The 26,630-nt window shown below is 38.5% G+C and overlaps 2 protein-coding genes across 2 annotated transcripts; one reads left to right on the top strand and one right to left on the bottom strand.

Moving 5' to 3' along the window:
• Positions 1-7,545: 7,545 nt before the first annotated feature.
• mrpl40 (mitochondrial ribosomal protein L40) lies at positions 7,546-12,548 on the bottom strand. The gene is made up of 4 exons (XM_058389339.1): positions 12,386-12,548; positions 12,006-12,083; positions 11,766-11,921; positions 7,546-7,990 (listed from the first exon to the last, which is right to left on the bottom strand). The coding sequence occupies exons 1-4, from the start codon at positions 12,445-12,447 to the stop codon at positions 7,681-7,683; spliced, it is 606 nt and encodes a 201-aa protein (XP_058245322.1). The 5' UTR covers positions 12,448-12,548; the 3' UTR covers positions 7,546-7,680.
• Positions 12,549-12,689: 141 nt separating this feature from the next.
• acaa2 (acetyl-CoA acyltransferase 2) lies at positions 12,690-26,146 on the top strand. The gene is made up of 10 exons (XM_058389336.1): positions 12,690-12,838; positions 13,286-13,452; positions 13,581-13,709; positions 14,454-14,570; positions 14,698-14,845; positions 24,506-24,681; positions 24,832-24,961; positions 25,049-25,119; positions 25,544-25,698; positions 25,802-26,146. The coding sequence occupies exons 1-10, from the start codon at positions 12,823-12,825 to the stop codon at positions 25,884-25,886; spliced, it is 1,194 nt and encodes a 397-aa protein (XP_058245319.1). The 5' UTR covers positions 12,690-12,822; the 3' UTR covers positions 25,887-26,146.
• Positions 26,147-26,630: the final 484 nt, after the last annotated feature.

Raw genomic sequence — 26,630 nt, 5'->3', positions numbered from 1 at the left:
TGGTATGAGTTTTTTTTGCAAACAGTTTATATGAACACTGTGTCAGTATCTTAACACCAAGTGTTAACTGCTAAAATTACATTAGTGAAATAATTAGCAACAAGAAAGAGCAATGTAAACTGATACATCACCTGTGCTAATAATTTTGTATTCTTCCTAGAATAAATAAGAGTAAGAGAACCCTTAATTATCACCACACATACATTACAGCACAGCAGAATTCTTTTTTTTGCATATCCCAGCTTAGGAGGTTAGGGTCAGGGGCAGCTATATTACAGAGACTTGCTCAATTGCAAGTAGCAGCTTGGCAGTGCTGGGGGTTGAACCCCCACTTTCCGATCAACAAACTAGAGCCTTAACCACTTGAGCTGCCACTGAAAAAATGAAAGTGACTCCAGTGCTAACCGATAATCCAAAAAGATTAAAGAAAAAGATCCAAAACATGAAAGAAAACATTATTTAACTAACTAGTGTCATTAATTCTTACTTCCTGAAAAACCTACTGACAACTGTAAATATTATGTAAAAATGGAATCTTTTAGAAATAAAAATACTTTTGTCTTGTTTTTTCAGCTATATATTTCCCCACATTTTTTATTAACAGGCTAACATTGCTATCGAGACACATATTACACATTAAAAAGGTTACTGCCAACATAAAGTCTGGTTAATACAGAAATATAATTTCCAGTGGTTCAAAAAAATAATAAAATAAGCTAAATATGAACAAAAACTGCGGTTGCAATTTATTTTACTTGGCACATTTAGTCTTAGTTGCTGCTCTGCCTCAAGTGCTGTGGAAAGCTCCAGAAACAGAATCTTGCAGTGAAATTTGTCCCTGAACTAGAATGGTGGGTTTCCTCTTACCAACACAGGTTTGGTTAAGGAATTAGTGTCTATAATGAACTCAGAAACTACAGTGACCTAACACCACACGCTGTCAGGTTTCGTTTTCAAAATCTTTACTTACATATTGCAGTTCATTGTTCTTTTGTTTTTTCTCGGGAGAAGCTTTTTTCCGGTTTTCAAACAGCAATCGGAGGAAAACCCACTTTGGAGCTCTTCAATATCAAGGTTAAATTCACTCAAAGGTACGTGATCATTAAGTATGACTAACTTTCAGCTTGTACAGTATGTGAGCTGCAGGATGTTTAGTAATTCTTCCTCCGTCGTTAGCGTTAATTTTATTTGTGATAAGTGTACGCTAGTTAGCGTTCTCTCTGATGGAGAAGATATTAGCTTTAGTGGTGCACATCCAGACACTAGAGAGGGTAAGTGATAGTGGGAGCAGTGTAGTGTCTGTAGGGGGAAGTCTAGATGCCTTAGGTGGAGTTAGTAACCCCCCAACTCTGGCATTAGAGCCCTCACAGCGGTGCGAATGGGTGACAACTCGGCGGCATAGTCGCAAAGCCGAAGGCTAATGCTAAGGCTTGCCTATGGAAGCACCACTCCTCTCCGCTTCACATGTCCAACAGGTTTGCTCTCCTCAGTGAAGCACCCACTGAGAAACCTGAAAGAACTCTGGTTATAGGAGACTCTATCTTAAGGCACGTGAAATTAGCTAGACCATTAGAGGCTCCAGCAGCACAGGTTAGGTGTATTCCGGGAGCCAGGGTGCCGGACATAATACTAGATCATAGTAAATACACAACCAGCACCTTTGATCTGAAGCTAGGACTGTTAAATATAAGATCTCTTTCAACTAAAGCACTTATTATTAATGAACTGATTACTGATCAGGATTTTAGTGTTCTATGTTTAACATGGATTAAACAAAACAAGTATGTAGCATTAAATGATGCTTGCCCGCCTGGTTATAGCTATATACACTAACCACGTCTAAAAGGCAGGGGAGGAGGTGTCGCAGTTATTCATGATAATAAGCTAGGCGCCACACAAAAACCCAAACATCAATTCAACACATTTGAAGTTCTTTATACTAACCTATACTAGCCACAAAAAATAAGTTCACAGACCCCGAGGGCCATATTCTGAATTCCTCAGTGAATCTGCAGATTTTAATTTCAAACCTTGTTGTTTCTTTAGACAAAGCAATAGTAGGAGAATTCAACACTCATTTTGATAAGCCAGAAGACCCTCTGAGAACAGAAATTGTATCCATCTTAGATTCAATCAGAATGTAATAGGACCCACTCATAATGGAGGTCACACTGGACCTTATTCTAACATTCGCCTTAAATATAGAAAACATAGTCACTCTTCCACAGTCAGAAGCTATCTCAGATCACTATCTTGTTTCATTTAAAATGCCACGTTACCGTATCAAGCGTACATTTACGTCTGCTACTGCAGAGAGATTTACCAATAGTCTCTCATAATTAACACTCATGATTCGTTCGCCGTCTGACCCCACAGAACTTGATCAGGCGACTGATTACCTGGAGTCTATGTTTTGCAACACCCTAGACACTGTAGCTCCACTTAAAAGGAAAACAATTAAAGACAAGAAACTAGCACCCTGGTACAACTTTAAAAGCTTTAAAACAAACAGCTAGGAAACTAGAACGTAAATGGCATCATATTTATTTCATAGTATTTCGGTTAGCATTGAAGGAAAGCCTTCTGAGCTACAAAAATTCTCTTAGTACTGCTAGATCAGCGTACCTCTCTGCCCTAATTGAAGACATTAAAAAAATCCTAAATTTTGATTTAGTACTGTAGCAAAACAAACTAGGAGTAAAACCACTGTAGAAAAGCGTACACCAACTATATGCAGCAGCAATGACTTCATGAATTTTTTCAATAAAAAAATTTACAATATCAGGCAAAAAATTCAGGCTATTAACATAAAACCAAATTATTTGATAGATAATCCTTTAGATAATATAACTATTTCTGATCAGAGTTCAGAATGCTTCACTCCACTTCAAGAGCCTGATCTAATTTCATCTTCAAAACTTTCAACCTGCATTCTAGATCCTTTACCCACGTCTTTCCTTAAACAGATATTACCAGTAGCTACCGAACCCCCTCTAAAAATTATTAATTCTTCCCTTAGCACTGGCTATGTGCCTACATCTTTTAAGCTAGCAGTTATCTGATTAAAAAACCTGACCTCGACCCCTGTCAGCTGTCTAACTATAGACCAATATCAAACCTGCCCTTTATCTCCAAGATCCTAGAAAAGACAGTAGCACAGCAGTTATGTTCATACCTGCATAGAAATAACATTTATGAAATGTATCAGTCAGGATTTAGACCTCATCATAGCACAGAGACAGCACTGGTTAAAGTGGTCAATGACCTGTTACTGGCTTCTGATCAGGGTTGTGTCTCCATACCAGTGTTACTCGACCTTAGTGCAGCTTTTGACACCACTGACCACACTATTCTACTTGATAGGCTAGAACATGTTGTTGGTGATAAAGGAACAGCCCTCTCCTGGTTCAGGTCTAATTTGACTGACCGTTATCAGTTTGTAGATCTGGGTGGTGACTTCTCTATGCGTACCAAGGTTATGTTCAGTGTTCCACAAGGTTCTGTTTTAGGCCCACTGCTTTTCTCCCTATATATGCTACCCCTTGGTGCAATTATTGGTAAACATGGTATTAGCTTCCACTGTTATGCCGATGACACACAGCTATGTGTTTCAGCTAAGTCAGATGAGAGACACCAGCTTATTAAGTTAGAAGAATGTGTAAAGGACATTAGACATTGGATGGTCACTAACTTCCTCCTGCTTAACTCTGACAAGACAGAGGTGCTTGTACTAGGACCACATGCAGCTAGAAGTAAGCTTTCTGTTTACAGAGTAACGGTGGATGGTCTTTCTGTTTCTTGTCCAGCAGTAAAAGATCTTGGTGTGATTATTGACTCTGGTCTTTCGTTTAAAGCTCACGTAGATAATATCACTAGGGTAGCCTTCTTTCATCTCAGAAATATTGCCAAGATAAGAAATATGATGTCACTTCATGATGCAGAAAAACTAGTTCATGCTTTTGTTACCTCTAGGTTGGATTATTGCAGTGGTGTAATGTAACGAAGTAAAACAAATTCTATACTTTTACTCCGATACATTTTCGTTACTTACTACAAAAAAACCTGCGTCCAAATTTGCGTTAAAGGAAATTTGTGGTTAGTTATGACTTTAGGCTATGTCCACACGTAGCTGGGTATTTTTAAAAACGAGAGATTTTTCAACTTTGTTTTTTTATTATTCTGTCCACATGACCTACATGTTAAAAATATCTTTGTCCACATCAAAAGGCAAAACGCCCTGATAAGTGCTGTCAGGAGCATGCCTAGCCAATCAGAAGCCTAGACAAGACTTTATTACTGGTTCCGTTAGTTTAACAACAATGGCGTGTCGCGTGAAAGCGATGCCCATGACATGCGAAAATTTCATTGTAGAATGTAGAAGTCCGACCGGGTCTTGTCCAAAACCGCCATTGCTGTGTGCGTTGTTGGAGTTTTGTATGCAGCAGCAGTGAGCTTTGTATTACATTCCGGCCCCTCTGTTCATGAACGTATTGTGTGAGTAACTGCGCGTGTATGTGCACGCATGTAAAAAGTCCAGTAAACAACGTTAACACAGTCAGTAGTTTACGTAAGTCTGCTATTGCACAAAGTATCTTCATGAACAAAGCTGACGTCAAATCAAGGAGACCGGCACACAGACAATGATGTCAATTTGTCAAAATCTCAGTTTCCCCTGCATTAGCATGTGGACGAAAGGTCAAAAAGCAGAGAAAAATCTCCCTTCTTAAAAGTACCTGGGTACGTGTGGACATGGCCTTAGTTACAAACGCACATGTATGGAAACACTGATACTTTACAGTTCATTACAATACAGTTCTAAAGGCCTCTTCTTTCTTTCATGCAAGTCTTATTTTTTGATGGTGCACTTATTGAGATGTTTAAGAAAGAAAGCAATACAGAATAAAATTCATAATTCTCCAAATTATTAGTCTTGCTTTTTTATTAATTTACTTCTACCTTTACTTCCCATACTTGAATACATTCATGAAAATACTACTTTTGATACTTAAGTACAGTTTATTTAAGACACTTTAAGACTTTTACTCAAATAGAATTATAATGGTTGACTTTAACTTTTACTTGAGTCATTTTCTAACAAAATACCTGTACTTTTACTCAAGTATGGCTTTTGGGTACTTTATACAACACTGGATTATTGTAATGCTTTACTGTCTGGATGTTCCAGTAGGAGCATAAACAAGCTCCAGTTAGTCCAGAACGCAGCAGCTAGAGTCCTAACTAGAACCAAAAGATATGAACACATCACTCCTATTTTAACCACACTACATTGGCTCCCAGTCAAATTTCGCATTGATTATAAAATCCTGTTACTGACCTATAAAGCAATAAATGGTCTTGTGCCGCAGTACCTGAGCGATCTTTTAGTCTTTTATGATCCGCCATGCCTACTCCGATCAAAAGGTGCAGGTTATTTGGTAGTACCTCAAGTAGCAAAGGCTACAGCAGGGGGCAGAGCTTTTTCTTTCAAAGCCCCACAGTTATGTAACAGCCTTCCAATTAGTGTTCGTGATTCAGACACAGTCTCTGCATAAGTCTAGGCTGAAAACACATTTGTTTAGTCAAGCTTTTAATGTATAGTTTTCTTAGGTAAAGGAGTAGATCTGGAAGGTTCATGGGCATAGAGTGTTTGGTGTACTGGGATGTTTGGATGTTCACCCTCACAAGTTGCTCGGGTTTGCTGACCGTGAAGTAGTTGGACGCTTTATGTTCTGGGAAGCCTTCATGTCTGTCACCTTCTGGCTCTCTCTTTTAGTTATGCTGTCATAGCTAGTCTTGCCAGAGTCCCTGCCTGCACTTTATAATAAATTTATAATTAAGAGTCTCTTTAAAACCTATTCACAAATTTGCATTTAGGAAAGTCTCTAAGGAATTCCCAAAGTAAGACTAAGGGCAGGATCAGCCCAATTGCATTGGATGACAGTGTTTCATTAGCAAATACTAGTGGTGACTAGCTGATTTGACAGTCAGCAGTGGTAAACTATTAAATGTAATCTCAGTAAACTGTCACAATCACATAAGTCACACGATCACACTGTTTGCTAATTGTCAACAAAATGTAAGAGTTTACACAGTACAGTTATCCCACATTAATCTTATTAAACTGCTGTTAAAGCGCTGTATTGTTATTCCTCATACTATTACTGATTATTATTATTATTATTATTATTATTATTATTATTATTAAAGTGTTTGAAAAGCACCATAACACTTGTGTGCTGTTAAGAGTACACTGTCAAGGAAATGTGTTAAGTGATCTGTTCTATCTGTTTCTCTTGCTAGGCTGACCCTGACAGATGGGGTCAACTACTATAAGGAGTGACATAAAGGCATTTTTCTGCTTTTAAATAATCTCAGGCAAACATGTTGCCACATCATCCACAGTCCAAATCCCTTCCCCATGTGCCTTAAAATGTTAGTTTGATGCCAAATTAACAATAATTTCCTTAATCTAATTCTACAAAATACATTAAAAAATGCAACATGAATTATATTTTCCTACAAAGTTGTGCTCAAGGAATGCGTAATGGCCCATGCACACATGCTCTGAATGCAGATATGCAGATTTTGGTAGTGAAAGTATTCAGACACATAGGTATTTGTGGCTAATCTATTCAGCAGATTAATCAAATGATTACCCATTTCATTTAATCTGATAGGAGGTCCAGTCTGCCAATTGGTACTCTATTAAACTGTAGGTGTATACATGAACATTTTTTATTCTAATTGAGTTCTCAGCCAGGTTATTATGTGCACTTTACACATAATCTACATTGTCTTTAAACATCACATGATCAGAAGCATACATCTTTCTTTTTCTCTCTCTGTCTTTCTCTGTTGAGCTGTACACCCCACTCCTGAGCTCCCAGTGTTTGCCAGTTTCCAGTATGACCACTGCCTCTACCCCTGATCGGAGTCTCATCGCTTGGTGGTGCTCACTCATACTGTGGATGGATCTGAGTGGACAGCCTGTGACCCAGGAGACAGCCGTGGACAGAGCAAGTTGGGGACTTTCACACAGTCACAGATATGCCATTACATCTGTCAGCTTGTGACAGCAAGGAATTAGTATCTATAATGACCTCAGAAACTACACTGACCTAATAGTTCCTCATGGGCCATTGACTGCTGTTATAGAAAGGACATTAATCAGTTACAGTTACATTATTTTCTGTCTAGTGTCACCCAAATGAGTATGGGTTCCCTTCTGAGCCTGGTTCCTCTCAAGGTTTCTTCCTCATATCATCTCAGAGTTTTTCCTTGCCACCATCACCACAGGCTTGCTCATTATGGATAAAATAGTTTAATAATTTAATTTAATAATTTATTATTTCTAGTTATTTAGTTTTTCCACCCCCTCTCCTTTCTCTGTTGATCTTCTTTTGTAAAGCTGCTTTGAGACAATGTCCATTGTAAAAGGCACTATACAAATAAATTGAATTGAATTGAATTGAAATGAATTAATTCATGGGTCAATATTAGCCTGTAAAATAACAAACTTTAGCAACAAATTAACACAGTCTGCCATTATACACATAAGCATTTTAATACTGCTCAATATAAGTCATGAAATAAATTCAAATGGCATAAAAATGACAAACCAAAAGTACAATTTCATCAGAAATTTTTTTCATTATTAATAGCAGAAGTCACTAGGTTTCATCATTGAGTGTACACTCGTGTAATGTCATAATATTTGCCATAGGGGGCTTCTTGGTTTGGAACAGGTGGCGTAAAACTAGAACCATGGTGATGAAAAGGGAAAAGACTACTGTCAGGGCCAATTGCAGCTTTATAAAGCTCTTCTGATTCCAGCTGAAGCTCTTTTAAAGCTTTTGTCTGGGCCTGTAGAGCCTCTTCAATAGCCATCATATCAGTCTGGTGCTGTGAGTTTTTGTATCTGGACCATTCCTTAAGCAGTAGTGCCCTTCGCTCACTTTCTTCAAAAGACAACTTCGGAGGACTGCGAACTCTGAAAGAACACAATACTGAAATTAATTAAGGCAAAGGTTCACCTCCACCCAAACTACATTTCATCTCTTGAGAAAATACTGAATATCATCCACTATAATAGCTTTATTCCTAAAGCTATTGCTGAAAATAAAAATGCAAGATTTTATTTTGTGGAGGGCTATAATAAAAAAGATTCACGGAAAAAGTTATTTTAATCAGCACTAAAATTTATAATTAAGAGTCTCTTTAAAACCTATTCACAAATTTGCATTTAGGAAAGTCTCTAAGGAATTCCCAAAGTAAGACTAAGGGCAGGATCAGCCCAATTGCATTGGATGACTGTTTCATTAGCAAATACTAGTGGTGACTAGCTGATTTGACAGTCAGCAGTCGTAAACTATTAAATGTAATCTCAGTAAACTGTCACAATCACGTAAGTCACACGATCACACTGTCAACAAAATGTAAGAGTTTACACAGTACAGTTATCCCACATGAATCTTATTAAACTGCTGTTAAAGCGCTGTATTGTTATTCCTCATACTATTACTGATTATTATTATTATTATTATTATTATTATTATTAAAGTGTTTGAAAAACACCATAACACTTGTGTGCTGTTAAGAGTACACTGTCAAGGAAATGTGTTAAGTGATCTGTTCTATCTGTTTCTCTTGCCAGGTTGACCCTGACAGATGGGGTCAACTACTACAAGGAGCGACATAAAGGCATTTTTCTGCTTTTAAATAATCTCAAGCAAACATGTTGCCACATCATCCACAGTCCAAATCCCTTCCCCATGTGCCTTAAAATGTTAGTTTGATGCCAAATTAACAATAATTTCCTTAATCTAACTCTAAAAAATACATTAAAATATGCAACATGAATTATATATTTTCCTACAAAGTTGTGCTCAAGGAATGCGTAATGGCCCATGCACACATGCTCTGAATGCAGATATGCAGATTTTGGTAGTGAAAGTATTCAGACACATAGGTATTTGTGGCTAATCTATTTAACAGATTAATCAAATGATTACCCATTTCATTTAATCTGATAGGAGGTCCAGTCTGCCAACTGCTACTCTATTAAACTGTAGGTGTATACATGAACATTTTTTATTCTAATTGAGTTCTCAGCCAGGTTATTATGGATTAATGGCAGGATCAGGAATGGCAGAATTGCCTGCATGTAAACGTAGCTAATAACAGAATGTGAAATACTTTACATAATCATTACAGCTTGTTTAAATTACTTTACTGTCTTTGAATAATAAAATGTCTTTTCAAATGTGTGCTTCAGAACAATCTTTTCTGCTGCTGAACTTTTTTTTTAGCAAGCCTAAAAGTGTAAAGCCCTGCTCTGACTGCTAATTATCCCATAATCCAAATATAAGTAAGCTATGATTGCCAAAATGACCCTAAATCCTAAAATAAATATGCTAAAGACCCCAAACACAAATGTTCATCACTGTGTTTAATGCCCCAAACCCATAAACAAATACCCCCCACTGAAAAATACCCCAAACACAAAAACCCACCTAGACTACTAAATGTTCCAAAACCAAACATGAATGCCCACTGTGGCAATGGGAACATAGTTATGTACTGGCTGTGGATGCAGAGGAAGTGGGCAGGTAGCATGTGATGATTCTTACGTGTCTTATTACCTGCTGCTGCCACTGTCAGTAGAAGCCGAACTCACAGCCCTACAGCTTCTAGTCATGAACTTGCTGGACTATGTCAACATAAAGAAGGCTAGTGAGACACAGGCTGGCCCCACCCCCAAACAGCATAGTCAGCGCTGATGCTCACTGAGCTCTGTCACCTGTTAACAATTGCCCAATGCATCAGACACCTGTTGAAGGTGGCTGCTGTCAGAAGTGACTTTTCAGTCACTTTTCTTTGGCCACACAGTGTGAAAAGATATTGTCATCAAAAGACAAAAATGAAGACTAAAACAGTGCATGGGAACAGTGGAGGTACTGTAAAAAAAATAAACTTGAATTAGGCTCAACATTTTGTGTGTTTTACTGCATGCTGCGAAGACTACATGCTGACTGATCTGCTGGCCAAACATATGCAGATTATCTTGCTACTGTACAAGAAACAGCATTGTTTAGTTGGGAAAAAAGTTTCTGGTGTATACAGCAATCAGCCATAACATTATGACCACCTGCCTAATATTGTGTTGGCCCCTCTTTTGCTGACCTGACAAGGCATGGACTACACTAGATCCCTGAAGGTGTGCTCTGGTATCTGGCACAAAAATGTTAGCAGCAGATCCTTTAAGTCCGGTAAGTTGCAAGGTGGGGCCTCCATGGATCGGGCTTGTTTGTCCAGCACATCCTACAGATGCTCGATTGGATTGGGTTACTGGGGAATTTGAAGGCCAAATCAACACCTCAAACTCACAACAAAAGCTTTGTTGTGCTCATCAAACCTTTCCTGAACCATTTTTGCTTTGTTGCATGGCGCATTATGCTGCTTAAGGAGGCCACAGCCATCAGGGAATACCGTTTCCATGTAAGGATGTACATGGTCTGCAACAATGCTTAGGTAGGTGGTACGTGTCAAAATAACATCCACATGGATGGCAGGACCCATGGCTCCCCAGCAGAACATTGCCCAAAGCATGACACTGCATCTGCCGGCTTCTTCCCATAGTGCATCCTGATGCCATGTATTTCCCAGTTAAGCAATGCACATGCACCCGGCCATCCACTTGATGTAAAAGAAAACACAATTCATCAGACCAGGCCACTTTCTTCCATTGCTCCGTGGTCCAGTTCTGATGCTCACATGTCCAATATTGCCACTTTCGGGGGTGCACAGGGGTCAGCATGGGCAACCTAACTGGTTTGCAGTTATACAGCTTCATACGCAACAAACTGTAACACACTGTATATTCTGACACCTTTGAATCAGAACCAGCATTAACCTGCAGCAAGTGATCCTGCATCAGCTCATGTGTTGTGGCAAATGGCACATTAAATTACGACTAGACATGCTGAGCTATAATACAGAGGGGGTATCACAATGACAAAATGTAATTTTTAAAAATTATTAAGCATGCTAACAGCTCTACTATTGTTTTTAGTTCTTGCTTTCTAGCTACTTCACCAAAAATAAAGAAACCTTTCTTCAGTAGTATGGTTTCTGTAGTGTAATTTCTTACCAAGTCCTTTTTGGCAGAGACAGGCAATTTAAACACATAGGTCTAAATTGTGGGTGTCAGATTAATTTTTATATAAACAACAAATCTTAATGCTTAATTGCTTTACATTACATTTCTTCCCTGTGATCCAATTAAAATCCATGATCATCTTTACCATGGTATCTAACTTATCTCTTTAGCTTTTCATTACTTGTATAGAGACAACAGTCAAAAATAAAAATAAAAAAACATCCTGTGAGCAGAGGGTCTGCAGAATGAAGCACCTTGTGAAAAATCAGAGGAGAATTTCCAAACTGAGCTGACAAAGTCTATAGTAACTCAAACACAATTTCTGAGATTTCTATTGATGGTTTACTTTTTTTCAATCTTAAAATCATACCGAGTAATATACAATTATGTTTTAAACACACATACTCTTGTATTTGAAAATATGTGAATTGAAGATACTTTTGTATTTGAAGATATGTGAATTGCTCTTAGAAGTAAACATATTAAGATATTTAAAATTAGGACAAGCACTCTTAAACCCCTCTCCTAACTTGGTCAATTAGGACTTTTGGAGGATACCGCTTTTGTGATTGAATTCGGCAGCAAGTAGGTTATATATTTATATCACCTGATCTCATCAAAGCACTTGGCTGGAGGTATAAAGTCTTCTATAGGAATAAGCTCGGGTGGGATTTTCTCAAGCTTCTTCACCTTCTTCTTCAGACGCTCTTTTACCATAAGCTCACGGCGCGGGTCAACCTTCTTCTTTTTCTTCGGCTCAGCTCTGTTCAGATGAGAACATAATCCGAATTGGAATCGCAACTAAAAGTGGATTTAAATTTCACCACTAACATCACTTCACACTGACCTCAGAGGTACTGAATTCTTCAGCGAAAACACCGACGTGATCCAGTGGCTGTGTCTGACAGAGCTTACAGGCCTGCATCTGAGGACAGAGCCGGAAATAAATGTGCGAAGGGCATCAACATGAGGACACCGTACATCTATAATCTCACTCAAATGGGTCTAAAAAAGCTTATTCGGAAAACTCACGCCATATCGGCATGGAACAATGAACGTTCTTTCAAACAACTGCTCCAAATGACACTAAATAAAAAATAAGTAAATAAAAATTTTGTTTGCTATAGCAATAGATCTCCGAAATAATGTACCGAGTGTACTGTTCTTCGGTCATCCTACTTGCTAGCATGCTGGACACTTAAGAATAGATGAATGTGAATAACATACCCCGTTAAAAAAACCTGTCTTGCAAGCATATGCATGACCACTTGACAACCAATCTTTGACATCGCTGATTTTAGAAACGGGTAAACACTGCTGAAAGTAGAACACACAAGCTACTCGCTCGTCTAGTCAATGACATTTACGTTTTAACGCGAATGTTAAAGGTATATGCGGGTACGTTCTCACAAACGCAGTTTCGAATTTTTAATTCAATACAAAATAAATGTAAGCATAAAATTATGTTTTATTAAATAGTTATATTTTTGTGAAGCAGTAATCTGTTTTGCAATTCCATCTTTTTAAGGCAAATATAACGAATATTGAGTCTTGAAAAGAAACACTGAATGTAGGTAAAAGGTCACTGATGACGAGTTGGTGTTTGAAGCGCAGTAGTGAACAGAACAGATCGACCTTCGTCAACTTGAAATAAAAACACAATAATGTCGCTCCTACGAGGTAAACACGTGTTTTCTTCCAACAGTTAAATGTTCACGCGTGTAATTTTTGTAGATATGTGTCAGTTTTGCGCTCAGCTAACAATAGTGACTATATATTTATAATGTTACGTTACAGTTCAGACTGCATCTGCACAATCCCTTGCTTTATTTGGCGTGTTGGCAAAACAGGTTTATGTAGCCTGCACTGAATGGAAATTAGAGCAAAGGTTACAAAGGTTATTAGCTGGCAACTAATTCTCTTTATAATAGTATCAATGGACTTAATGGCTGTTATTTGGAGTTACAGAATAAAAACCAACAAATTTATATACAACTGTGTTTTGCTACCAGGCATTTTAATACTAGCAGATTTAATAAGAGTGTAGTAGCAGATCCATGAAGGGTTATTTTACAGCTGTGATTTAGAACTGTTGCTGACATTACTCATCTGATTTCTTTGGTCTAGGTGTCTTTATTGTTTCAGCTAAGAGAACTCCTTTTGGAACATATGGTGGTGCTCTTAAAGACCACAGTGCTACAGATTTAGCTGAGCATGCTGCTAAATCTGCCCTTGTTGCTGCTAATGTAGCTCCAGAACTAGTTAACAGTGTCATCATGGGTAATGTCATGCAGGTGAGTAACTGACATCTGTTCAGTCTGAACAGCTGACATCTCAGAAAATACACCAACATCTTTGACTGTTTACCGCATACTGTTCATTAGCGTACCTCGTGTATATGTGGTTTCTCCTTTTCCTACAGAGCTCTGCAGATGCTCCATACATTGCACGTCATGTGGGTCTCCGGTGCAGAGTGCCAATACAAGTTCCTGCTCTGACCGTGAACCGCCTTTGTGGATCTGGGTTCCAGTCCATCATTAGCGGAGCTCAGGTAATCATACACCAAAACTGATCAAAACAGCATGAACATGAGAATGTGCTTCAATGCTAAGTATGCTCACAAATACAAACAATTTTTAAGTTGCTGGATGACAACACATAACATTAACATGTTACGTTTATCCATAACATGTATCCCTAATGAGCAAACCTGAGGCATCGGTGACAAGGAAAAACTCCCTGAGATGATATGAGGAAGAAACCTTTTGGGTGACAACAGACAGTAAATAATGTAAATGTTGATGTCTTTCTTCAACAGTTTATAGTCACAAAGAATTGTGCAACCAAGAGCTCTTGAGGAACTAATATGTCACTGTAGTTTCTGAGTTTATTATTGACATACGCTATGTCAGGTCAGGACTCTGTGCAGGCCAGTCAAGTTCCTCCTCACCAACTCGCTCATCCATGTCTTTATGGACCTTGCTTTTTGCACTGGTACACAGTCATGCTGGAACAGGAAGGGGCCATCCTGAAACTGTCCTTGAAACATTAAGAGTTCCTTTCACTGGAACTAAGGGGCTGAGCCCAACCTCTGAAAAACAACCCCACAACATAATTCCCCCTCCACCAAACTTTACACTTGGCACAATGCAGTCAGACAAGTACAATTCTCTTGGTAACTGCAAAACCCAGACTCGTCCATCAGATTGCCAGACAGAGAAGCGTGATTTATCACTCCAGAAGTCTCCAAACAATTAATGCTTTATCTAAAGAAACTGATTTGTATGTTCTGTAGGAGATCTGCCTCAAAGAGTCAGAGATTGTACTCTGTGGAGGGTCAGAGAGCATGAGCCAGGCCCCTTATGCTGTGCGCAACATTCGTTTTGGCACCAAGTTTGGCACTGATTTGAAGGTTAGTTTACAGACAACAGGATTTATTTATTTTAAAGAAAAGGATACAATTAATTAAATCTCAGCAAAAAATAAAAAAACTTTAATTGAATTATGAATTATGCTCATTGTTTCTTCACTTGCTTTAGCTTGAGGACACACTGTGGGCAGGACTCACAGACCTTCACATAAAGACCCCTATGGGCATCACAGCAGAAAATCTGGCAGAAAAATACCAGATTACTCGAGAGGATTGTGACAAGTATGCTCACATGACACAGCAGAGATGGAAAGCTGGTCAGTAATGTACTTTGTTTGTTTCCTATCACATAGTGTTGCCAGTGAAAGCATTTTCTTTGGGGAATGTGGGGTGAAAGCAGTTATTTTTCAGTTAATTTTTTAGTTAAGCAGTTAGTTGTTCAGTTAATTATTGTTACTAATGTTATGATGTGTGTGTGTGTGAGTGTGTACACCGATCAGCCAAAACATTGAGCACTGACAGCGTTTGGTTCTTTTAAAAGTGGAAGCGTTAACAAACATGTCTGTGCCAGTAAGTGATAAGACATATGTAAAACAAGCCCTACATGACATTACATAAACAAATTTATCTACATTATCTAAATTTTTCTACATTTAATGCAAATGTAGAAAAAGCTATTTAACTGTAAGAAGAAACAGAATTGAAATGATTTTAAAAAGTATAATATGTCTGTATAGTATATATGTATAAATATATAATATATTTATTTTTTTATTATTTATTAAGCCCAAGTTCAGGGTTACATGTTTGAAACATGTTCATTAATAATTCTGAACCTTAAGACTTTCCAAAATAACACAAGTTTTTGATTTTATTCGGCTAAAACCCAAACCAAGAAAAGAAATGGAAAGAAAACCTGTTTCCTAACTTCCTGGTTGATAACACTGTGTAACACGATTTTTGTTCCTGGGTAGTGAATTACATTTTCCAATTACTCTTGATGGAAAATGATAATAAAAAAAATAGCCATTAAGCTTGTTTGGGTTTGGGCTCTTAAGAGAACGAAAACCTTAAAATTAGCCCATTTTACTAAAAAAAAAACTGCCCAAAACTAACCCCAACTTTCATGGCTAAGATAGGTTTTTTCTCTTTATTTGGGTTACAAAGAATGGGGAAATAACACTTATCTCCCAGGAACAAGAAAAAAGTAAAAATTTAGTTTAATAATAAACACAGGCAAACAACTCTAAACAATGCAGTGGCCAAATCCTACACTGTATTTCTGCACTAAAATATATACAAATAAGAAACCAGACAACAACATCTGAAAGGCTAAGACCATTTTCAGATTTAAATACCAGAGCGTAGAGTTCAAATCCATCATTCAGCAGAAAAAGAACATACAACACAAATTATTTTAAGATTCAGGACAGGGATAACTGAAAAATGTATTATTTTCTGATTGTTCTCTCAATTGTTGTATAATTTGATAAAACTGATCTCGTCAAGCCTGCAAAATACCTACATCAATAAAACACGTTCTACTCCACTGCCCTGCCCTGAGCACTATAAGGCAGAAATTTTATTCAGAAGACATTTTAGAAAATATCTTCAAGACAGCTCCACTGTACAAGATTCTGAACTTCTTAACAAGCATGAACCTCAAAAAACTTATATAAACTCTTCTTGCTATCTTACATATCAATGTAACCCTATCTATTGAATATCACCCTATGTTTTAACTACATTCAAACTTTTGCCATACTATAGCCAGGGCCGGATTAAGAACACATTGGGCCCTGGGGCTATAGCAAACCCAAGGGCCCACCCTCATTTTATGGCCACACCACAGTGTCTCCTACAACAAGAACGATTATTTTTTTAATTATATTTAAATTTCTAATTATTTATTTTATCAGATTTTCTACTATTTTAATTTAATTTTATATTTAATTATTATATTAATTTTTCTAAATTTCTATTATTTTCATTTAACTCTATATTTGATCATTTTATTTAATTTCTATTTTATATAAGCACAAGTTCGCATACTAAATATTCCAGGTTATTAAAGACATTAATAACAAATACATTTAACTGAAGATATGAACTCCAAACAAACAGGTTGCCAAAATTAGCAAAAACATTTGCAATCATACTTCCTTAATTAGTACATTACAATAAATACTTTAAATAGGGTCTTACCATTAAAAGCTCTTTTTTCGAACTTTAGCTGAGCAGAAATCCTTAATGATATTGTTAAAATCCACGCTTCTAACCACGTTGCATTCCAGGGACATCCGTGTTAAATGGCGCAGTTTTTCTTGCACCATTGATGACCGCAAACAAAACTTAATAAAAGATCATTTTGAGAAGGAGCGCTCTCCTGACACATTTGTTATGTTATCTGATTTATGAGCAGGCGGTGGCAGTGGTGCCGGCGCCAATATTTCATCATGCACTGTACTACTGTCGTTTTTATCTAACATGTTATAAGAAAAATAACTTGCTGCTGCTGCTCACCTTCAACGTGTAAAGCACATGGATTTGCGACTGTGGGTGATGCTGAATGTGTATTTACGCTGCACTCTGGGTTTTCCAAAGGCACAGATGTTTTGTCCGAAAGTGAACCGAAGTAGTTTGTTAGTTTGGGAATTTTTGCTTTAATATTAGCCTCCCGTGTCTCCTTTTCAACTTTATTTCTCCTTTTTTGCGCACCACTATCACTTTTTTTAAACTTTTTTTAAACACCAGCGAGTGGAATATTTCAGATTCTCAACATGCGAAAGCGTAACACAAAGAGGCGTTTCCCGATGTCATGGCACAAATTGTAAAGTGATTTTGATTGGACAGTGAATTATATCAGTCAGGAACATTTTCCAGTAATTTCTTGTTATTTTATAATTAGACACAAATCAAATGCAGGCACCTATATGAATTGTCAATCAATTTCCTCTAGCCAATCACAGGCCCCCTCCTTCCACGGGCCCTGGGGCTTCAGCCCCACCTAGCCCTTATGTTAATCTGGCCCTGGCTATAGCCATTGAAGCTAACATGGCATTAAAAATCAATTAAAAAAAAAAATTAAAACTGATCTCAACATAAAGTTTCGGGATGGCTGGGGGTTGAAGTCACCCTATAGTTCTGCATCTGTACCATATATATAAATACTGACAGGTGAAGTGAAGAACACTGATTATCTCCTCATCATGGCAACTGTTAGTAGTGGGATATAGTAGTAGTAAGTGAACATTTTGTCCTCATAGTTGATGTGTTCGAAGCAGGAAAAATGGGCAAGTGTAAGGATTTGAGCAAGTTTGACAAGGGCCAAATTGTGATGGCTAGATGACTGGATTAGAGCATCTCTTGTGGGGTGTTCTCAGTCTGCAGAGGTCAGTATCTATCAAAAGTAGAAGGAACAGCGGTGAACCAGTGACATTGCAGTTTGTTGCATATGGGGCTGCATGGCCACAGACCAGTCAGGGGCTGACCCCTGTGCACTGTTGAAAGCGCCAACAATGGGCACATGAGCATCAGAACTGGACCAAGGAGCAGTGGAAGAAGGTGGCCTGGTCTAATGAATCACGTTTTCTTTTACATCATGTGGATGGCCTTGTGTGTGTACTTCGCTTACCTGGAGGAACACATGGCATCAGGATGCACTATAGCAGGGGTGGCGAACCTGTTTGGCATGATGAGCCAAAAAAAAGTTATCATTGCGAAGAGCACACAACAGATGTGCAAACAACAGTATATCACACAATAACTAGGCTAATTACATAACACAATAGTTTTCATGGATTTTAATCAGCCTACCTACTTTTACTTGACTCAGTGGCACACCTGACAGTCCTTGGTTTCCACAATCTTTTTTTTAGGTCTGGCCTGTATTTAGTTGTGGCTACTCGTAGTAACTCTTTGCCATGTGTCAGTAAGAACAGAGCAGTGCTTTGATTTCACTTGTTTCAGTGTTAAAAAAAAAAAAAAGTTGACCCAAACATTGACAATAGTTTGATTGCAGCCTGTTTGACATTGGGATATCTCTTAACTGGCACAATCTTCCAAAACTCCAGGGTTCCTTCCCTCAGAACACTTAAGTTTGTCATCCGCAGAAAGTTCGAACATTTCAAGCTTCAACTATTCTGGCCAATGGTGGCTTGTCGTGAACATTGCAAGACTCGTCCAACGCAATGCTGAAATAATGGCACTTCTGAAGATCTGATAATAAATGTGTTTCTACTGAATTGTCAATGTCCGATATTCTCTGTTCAACAGTGTGCCGTGCCAGTTGAAGGTCCTTTACTGAATGTTTCAAATTTTTATTTTCGGGACAAAGTATAGCAACAGCATCATTGAGGCACTTTTTCACGAATTCCCCTTCAAGGTATGGGTTTTTTACACGAGTTCCATGCTAGCTGATATGACACTAATGAGACCGTTTCTGAATGCCTAGTAAATTTTCAGAAAAGCCGAGTTTGCTTTTCTGACTGACGTTTCAGTATCTTTACCTCATGCTTGCAAAGTTCACTGCCTTTGGGAAATTCCTGGGCAACGGTAGAATGGAGTGAGGTGAAATGGCGCTCAAGATTTGAAGCCTTAAAATGCGACAACAAAGTCTGGCATATCAAGCACAATGGCTTTTCATTTCTTTCAACAAAAAATATAAATCCTCTCATTCAGATAAAAAATGTTCTGTGCTCATCTTCGTATTTATGCTTAGCTGTATGCTTCCTTGACTCTGCCATGATGATTGGTGACGATATTAAAAATCCAAATTAGATTCAGTAAATGCATTTAAATACATATCCATTTATTGCTAAATTAAGTTTTGGTGTTTTAAAAATAAATGTAATAAATGTTGATTGTAAACAGAACATGTGGATAGATTGCACAATAGCAGTGAAAGAGCCGCAAACAGCTCACAAGCCACAGGTTCACTACTGGAAGAAGGCAAGCTGACGGAGGCAGCGTCATGCTTTGGGCAATGTTCTGCTGGGAAACCTTGGGTCCTGCCATCCATGTTACTATGACACATACTACCAACCTATGCATTGTTGCAGACCATATACACGGTACATATAAATACATATAAATGGTATTCCCTGATGGCTGTGGCCTTTTTCAGCAGGATAATGCACAGTGCCACAAATCAAAAATGGTTTGGGAATGGTTTGATGAGCACAACAACGAGTTTGAGGTGTTGACTTGGCCTTGGCCAAAAACAGCCATGGACTCCACATCTGGAGATTGGGCAGTGTGTTTTATTTTATGTCTTTTCATGTGACGACACTGAAGAAATGACACTCTACTACAATGAAAAGTAGTGAGTGTACAGCCTGTATAACAGTGTAAATTTGCTGTCCCCTAAAAATAACAACACGCAGCCATTAATGTCTAAACCGTTGGCAACAAAAGTGAGTACACTCCTAAGTGGAAATGTCCAAATTGGGCCCAAAGTGTCAATATTTTGTGTGGCCACCATTATTTTCCAGCACTGCCTTAACCCTCTTGGGCATGGAGTTCACCAGAGCTTCACAGGTTGCCACTGGAGTCCTCTTCCACTCCTCCATGATGACATCACAGAGCTAGTGGATGTTAGAGACCTTGCATTCCCCCACCTTCCGTTTGAGGATGCCCCACAGATGCTCAATAGGGTTTAGGTCTGCTTGGCCAGTCCATCACCTTTAGCAAGGCAGTGGTCGTCTTGGAGGTGTGTTTAGGGTCATTATCATGTTGGAATACTGCCCTGTGGCCCAGTCTCCGAAGGGAGGGGATGCTCTGCTTCAGTATGTCACAGTACATGTTGGCATTTATGGTTCCCTCAATGAACTGTAGCTCCCCAGTGCCAGCAGCACTCATGCAGGCCCAGACCATGACACTCCCACCACCATGCTTGACTGTTGGCAAGACACACTTGTCTTTGTACTCCTCACCTGGTTGCCGCCACACACACTTGACACCATCTGAACCAAATAAGTTGGTATCAAATATCTTGGTCTCATCGGACCACAGGACATGGTTCCAGTAATCCATGTCCTTAGTCTGTTTGTCTTCAGCAAACTGTATGTGGGCTTTCTTGTGCATCATCTTTAGTAGAGGCTTCCTTCTGGGACGACAGCCATGCAGACGAATTTGATGGTGTGCGGCGTGTGGTCTGAGCACTGACAGGCTTACTCCCCACCCCTTCAACCTCTTCAGCAATGCTGGCAGCACTCATGCGTCTATTTCCCAAAGACGACCTCTGGATATGACGCTGAGCACGTGCACTCAACTTCTTTGGTCGACCATGGCGAGGCCTGTTCTGAGTGGAGTGGAGTGGAGGCCTGTTCTGAGAGTCCTGTAAAACTGCTGTATGGTCTTGGCAATCTTCTTATAGCTTAGACCATCTTTATGTAGAGCAACAATTCTTTTTTTCAGATCCTCAGAGAGTTCTTTGCCATGAGGTGCCATGTTGAACTTCCAGTGACCAGTATGAGAGAGTGTGAGATATATATATACACTATACTGCCAAAAGTATTCTTGATAGGATGCCACCTGTGCAACAAATCCAGTTGTGAAATTTCCTCGCTAAATATTCCACAGTCAACTGTCAGCTGTATTATAAGAACGTGGAAGTGTTTGGGAACGACAGCAACTCAGCCACGAAGTGGTAGGCCACGTAAACTGACGGAGCGGGGTCAGCGGATGCTGAGGCACATAGTGCGAAGAGGTCGCCAACTTTCTGCAGAGTCAATCGCTACAGACCTCCAAACTTCATGTGGCCTTCAGATTAGCTCAAGAACAGTGCGCAGAGAGCTTCATGGAATGGGTTTCCATGGCCGAGCAGCTGCATCCAAGCCATACATCACCAAGTGCAATGCAAAGCGTCGGATGCAGTGGTGTAAAGCACGCCGCCACTGGACTCTAGAGCAGTGGAGACGCGTTCTCTGGAGTGACGAATCGCGCTTCTCCATCTGGCAATCTGATGGACGAGTCTGGGTTTGGCGGTTGCCAGGAGAACGGTACTTGTCTGACTGCATTGTGCCAAGTGTAAAGTTTGGTGGAGGGGGGATTATGGTGTGGGCTTGTTTTTCAGGAGCTGGGCTTGGCCCCTTAGTTCCAGTGAAAGGAACTCTGAATGCTTCAGCATACCAAGACATTTTGGACAATTCCATGCTCCCAACTTTGTGGGAACAGTTTGGAGCTGGCCCCTTCCTCTTCCAACATGACTGTGCACCAGTGCACAAAGCAAGGTCCATAAAGACATGGATGACAGAGTCTGGTGTGGATGAACTTGACTGGCCTGCACAGAGTCCTGACCTCAACCTGATTGAACACCTTTGGGATGAGTTAGAGCGGAGACTGAGAGCCAGGCCTTCTCGTCCAACATCAGTGCGTGACCTCACAAATGCGCTTCTGGAAGAATGGTCAAAAATTCCCATAAACACACTCCTAAACCTTGTGGACAGCCTTCCCAGAAGAGTTGAAGCTGTTATAGCTGCAAAGGGTGGACCGACGTCATATTGAACCCTATGGATTAGGAATGGGATGTCACTTAAGTTCATATGCGAGTCAAGGCAGGTGAGCGAATACTTTTGGCAATATAGTGTGTGTTATATATATATATATATATATATAATATATATATATATATATATATATATATATATATATATATATATATATATATATATATATATATATATATATATATATATATATTATATAAATATAATATAATATAATATAATATAATATATATATATGTGTGTGTGTGTATATATATGATATAAAAAATATGTTTGTGTATATATGTATATGTGCAGCTCTGGGAAAAATAAGAGACCACTGCCCAATCTCCAGATTTGAACCCTATTGAAAACCTCTGGAATGTCATCAAGAGGAAGATGGATGGTTACAAACCTAAGCTGTTTGCTTTTTTGCAAGAAAAAATGGTATAAAGTTTCCCAACAGCAACGTGAAAAACTGGTGCAGAGCATGGAGCCAAAACTCATGCAAATCGCGGTTATTCCACCAAATACTGATTTCTTAATGTTATTTAGCCAAAGCATTAACACAATTTGTTTACAAATTATTTGCATTTTGTTTTATTTGGGTTATTAAAGCTCTGCAAGTACTGCATGATCTTGGGTTATTTTGATGTGTTATTATTTCCTTTAAATATACACTCAAAATAACAATAATTATATTTTGAATTTAGGATAAATATTGTCACCAGTTCACCAATACATGCACCTGTAAGAAAAAAACATAAGAAACTGATTATTTTGCAGTGGTCTCTTACTTTTTTTTTCCAGAGTTGTATACAAAGTGAAGGTAACAATTTATAAACACTTGATTTCTTTCTGAAATATTGATAATCTTGAAGGAAATTGACATTTTGAAGGAATATTAGCTGTAATATACTATTATATTAATGTTATGTGGTATGGTTGTTTTTGGTGTGTATGTATATACACTGTCTGTGTGTGTGTGTGTGTGTAAATATTTAACAAAATATTCAAGTTGAAAATCTTTACTTATATAAATTATGTAGTTCATTGAGAACAAAATGGTGCGACAGTGGTCGCAATCATCAACCCACTCAGGGCTGGATTAAAAAAATTTAAATTACAGTCTGACCCAATTTGCATGCATTTCATCATGGCAACTCATAACAGTGTTAGTCAGTAATGTGTATGGTTCCCATGCTCCTGATGAGATGGTGCATGGTGTCCTGGAAAATCTCATCCCATACCTGGCATCAGTGAGCTCATGAACAATCCATGGTGCTCTTTGTGGCTTCGGATGCTCCAATACATTACGTCCCAGATGTTCTCAATTGGACTCTGATAAGGAAAATTCCCTTTTGGGGGTTGTCTTGCTGTTGCCTCTCTAGGGCACCTGCTGTCCCTTCAATTGCACCAAAGTAGGTGAAACTGATTCACAATCACTTATGCTTCCTAACTGGACAGATTAATATCCCTGAAGTTTAATTGACTGTGCTAGCACCTGCTCCTGTGGCCTATGCATGACCCTTCTTAAAGTGCCAAGAGCCTTCTTTAAGTGCAAGGAGATTTATCAGGTATCATGGAGACACTTGTGCTCTTGCCACTGGCACTAACTAGACCTCATCATCACCAGATGCACAGAACTTGGCAGTGTCCTGTTCACACACAGCTACAGCAGCACTGAATGCTACACACTAGGTGTGCCAGCAAAAGTGTGAGTAGCACTGAAAAAGCTGCAAGAAGTTCACATCGCATTAACATCTCCTGTGCAAACAACCTGACAAAGGCATAGTAATTCACCAGCAATATGCAGAAGGCTCTCTTTTTTCATTTTTTATGTAAATGAATAATCCTTGTTCACTTAAGTCCTGCCTCTATAACACATGACTGCTTTGGATGCTTTTCACAAACTGTCCAAGAGTGCAGGCTGTAAAGGAACATGTCATTGGTTGGTTGTAATTGAATGAATATACTCCTTAATAAATGAGACTTGGTGTTAAGTCTGAACGAGAGTGGTACTGATTCTGTACAAACTGAGATAATATGAAATGAAGGAAGTAGCAGGGGAAGGAGCTATGCTCTAAAGAAAATGTAACTTCGGAGAAGTTTTATATCTGCAAATGGAGCATCATTCCAGTTGTAAAACATATTGGCTTTTTTTCATAATGGTAAAATCTATCCCTTTGACAATTTGCCTCATAATAATGAGGTGAAGTCAGGTCAGTCACTTTATAATATCCTAAAAGACACTTAATGGTATGTTGTAAGGATGTAATTTTACAAAAGTCACTGGATGAAGAAAAGCTGAAGACCAATGTAAGTTACTTGTTTCACTTTAGGAATAAAAGAATACAACATGGACATAATGCTGTTTTGGAAAGTGCTCAGAAAAAGAAACCTCACACATAAATAATTAATGTTTATTAATGTTGATTGTTTTTCTGTTCAATACTTTAGATTCTTAAATCTATTTGTTTTCTTCTGCAGCTCATGAGGCCAGCTACTACAGTGCTGAAATTGTATCTGTTGATGTAAAGGACAAGAAAGGGAAAGTAGTTATGAGCCAAGATGAACATCCTCGTCCACAAACGACACTGGAACAGATGGCTAAGCTACCACCTGTATTTAAAAAAGGGGGCACAGTCACTGCTGCCAATGCTTCAGTAGGAACCACAATGCTCTGCAAATAACCAAGTCATTTCTGATTTTCATTATTAAAATCTAATGATTAGTGGACATGATGAGAGTGAGAGAGTGACTGTAAAATGCATTTTCAGCAGTTTTTTTTTTTTTATAATAACTGTCTTCCACAGGGTGTGTCAGATGGAGCTGCAGCTGTGGTGATAGCTAGTGAGGATGCTGTTAAAGAGCACAGACTCACTCCATTGGCTAGAATTGTAGCATATCACATCTCAGGCTGTGACCCTACAATTATGGGTATTGGTGCGTAACATATCAAACTGTCCAAACACTTGGAGAAAACTAAACGTTTTTTCTTCTCTAAAACAGTTTTTCACATCTTTGTTCCAGGTCCAGTACCTGCTATAACAGAGGCTCTGAAGAAAGCAGGACTCACATTAAATGACATGGATTTAGTAGAGGTATGTGCACCACTACACATGTAGCCTCCTGGTGGTCCAGCGCCTGCACTCTCATTGCCGTAGCCCGGGTTCAATTTCCGGGCAGGGCATTAACCCAGCCATTGAGTTAACTCTCAGTGCCAGTCCCAGGCCCAGATTAAATGGGAGGGTTGTGTCAGGAAGGGCTTTCAGTGTAAAACCTGTGCCAATTCGAAACATGCGGACCAAATGATCCGCTGTGGCAACCCCAAAAACATGGATCAGCCAAAAGAAGAAGAAGAAGAACATGTGCACCACTACACATGACAGTAAATGGTCACATATAATTATGGCCTCCTCGTAATTACATAGAATAATTATAATAGAACATGAGATGAAAAATGAGCATAGATGCAGTAAGTAAGTGAATGTATTACATTGTCTTACTCTGTTTTATTATTATCAGGTGAATGAAGCCTTTGCTTCCCAGTATTTAGCAGTTGTTAAAGCTTTAGGACTGGATCCAGAAACAACCAACGTAAATGGAGGAGCCATTGCAGTCGGCCACCCACTAGGAGCCTCTGGGACCAGAATCACTGCACATTTGGTTCATGAGCTCAGGTACTCCCTACACCCATGTGTAATCACACTGGTATTCCTACAAGAGCAGATAAAGTATAGTTTAAATAACATGTTTGTGTCATATTTTGTTCTTTGTTTTAAGGCGGCGAGGTGGCAAGTATGCAGTGGGCTCAGCCTGTATTGGTGGTGGACAGGGCATTGCAGTAATTCTGGAAAATACCCAATGAGCAAAAGAGAAACATAAATGTTAAAGCAAAAAGAAAAATCTCCACAAATTCAGGAACACTCCTGAGTCTCACAGATATTTATCCAAGTTCAGGGACTGAGGTTGTATTTACAAAATTTATTAATGTTATTTGTAATGTTACATAACATTTCTTCATGAAATGTATTACAGAATGCATTCATAACCTTTTGCATAATAATAGTCAATGTATTAAGATATATTCTTTATTAAAAATATGCAAATAAAATTTAGTTGAATGTGTCCAGATGTCTCTTCCAAGGTTTTTCAAAGAATTCAACAGCAGGGATACAAATCTTCTATGTGAAGCATGTAACTGTTGTTTGTAAATCAGTATAGCATCTATTTTATTTCTACATGAAATGGTATTATAAGGTAGCTGTTTTGTAGATAACCATAATATATAGACCTTTGCCTTAAAAGAAGTTGCCTTTTAATGTAATTAGATGACAAATTTACATTAACAAGTAGTAGTAAAGTGGCTATTTTTTGTGTAATGAATCTCATTTTAACTCAATCCCTTCAGTCTGATATATACTGATCAGGCATAACATTATGAGCATTGAAAGTTTAAGTGAATAACACTGATTATTTAATTCAATTCTATTTGTATAGCGCTTTTAACAATGGATATTTTCTCAAAGCAGCTTTACAGAGCATAAGAAACAGTGTCCTAGATGTTAGACAAAATCATCCCTAGTGAGCAAACCTGATTCGACTGTGGCAA

This window comes from Hemibagrus wyckioides, linkage group LG05 (genome assembly GCF_019097595.1).
Source record: "Hemibagrus wyckioides isolate EC202008001 linkage group LG05, SWU_Hwy_1.0, whole genome shotgun sequence".
Lineage (NCBI taxonomy): Eukaryota > Metazoa > Chordata > Actinopteri > Siluriformes > Bagridae > Hemibagrus > Hemibagrus wyckioides.
This window is presented reverse-complemented; position numbering and strand designations above follow the sequence as displayed.

What these genes read in the sequence shown, in the direction of transcription:
- mrpl40 (XM_058389339.1), bottom strand. Translation starts at nt 12,447, where the DNA reads ATGTCAAAGATTGGTTGTCAAGTGGTCATGCATATGCTTGCAAGACAG. An exon ending in AGACAGGTTTTTTTAACGGG is followed by an intron (nt 12,084 to 12,385) that starts GTATGTTATTCA and finishes CTCTGTCCTCAG; the next exon opens with ATGCAGGCCTGTAAGCTCTG. An exon ending in AAGTGCTTTGATGAGATCAG is followed by an intron (nt 7,991 to 11,765) that starts GTGATATAAATA and finishes GTGTTCTTTCAG; the next exon opens with AGTTCGCAGTCCTCCGAAGT.
- acaa2 (XM_058389336.1), top strand. An exon ending in TCATGGGTAATGTCATGCAG is followed by an intron (nt 13,453 to 13,580) that starts GTGAGTAACTGA and finishes CTTTTCCTACAG; the next exon opens with AGCTCTGCAGATGCTCCATA. An exon ending in ACAGCAGAGATGGAAAGCTG is followed by an intron (nt 14,846 to 24,505) that starts GTCAGTAATGTA and finishes TTTCTTCTGCAG; the next exon opens with CTCATGAGGCCAGCTACTAC.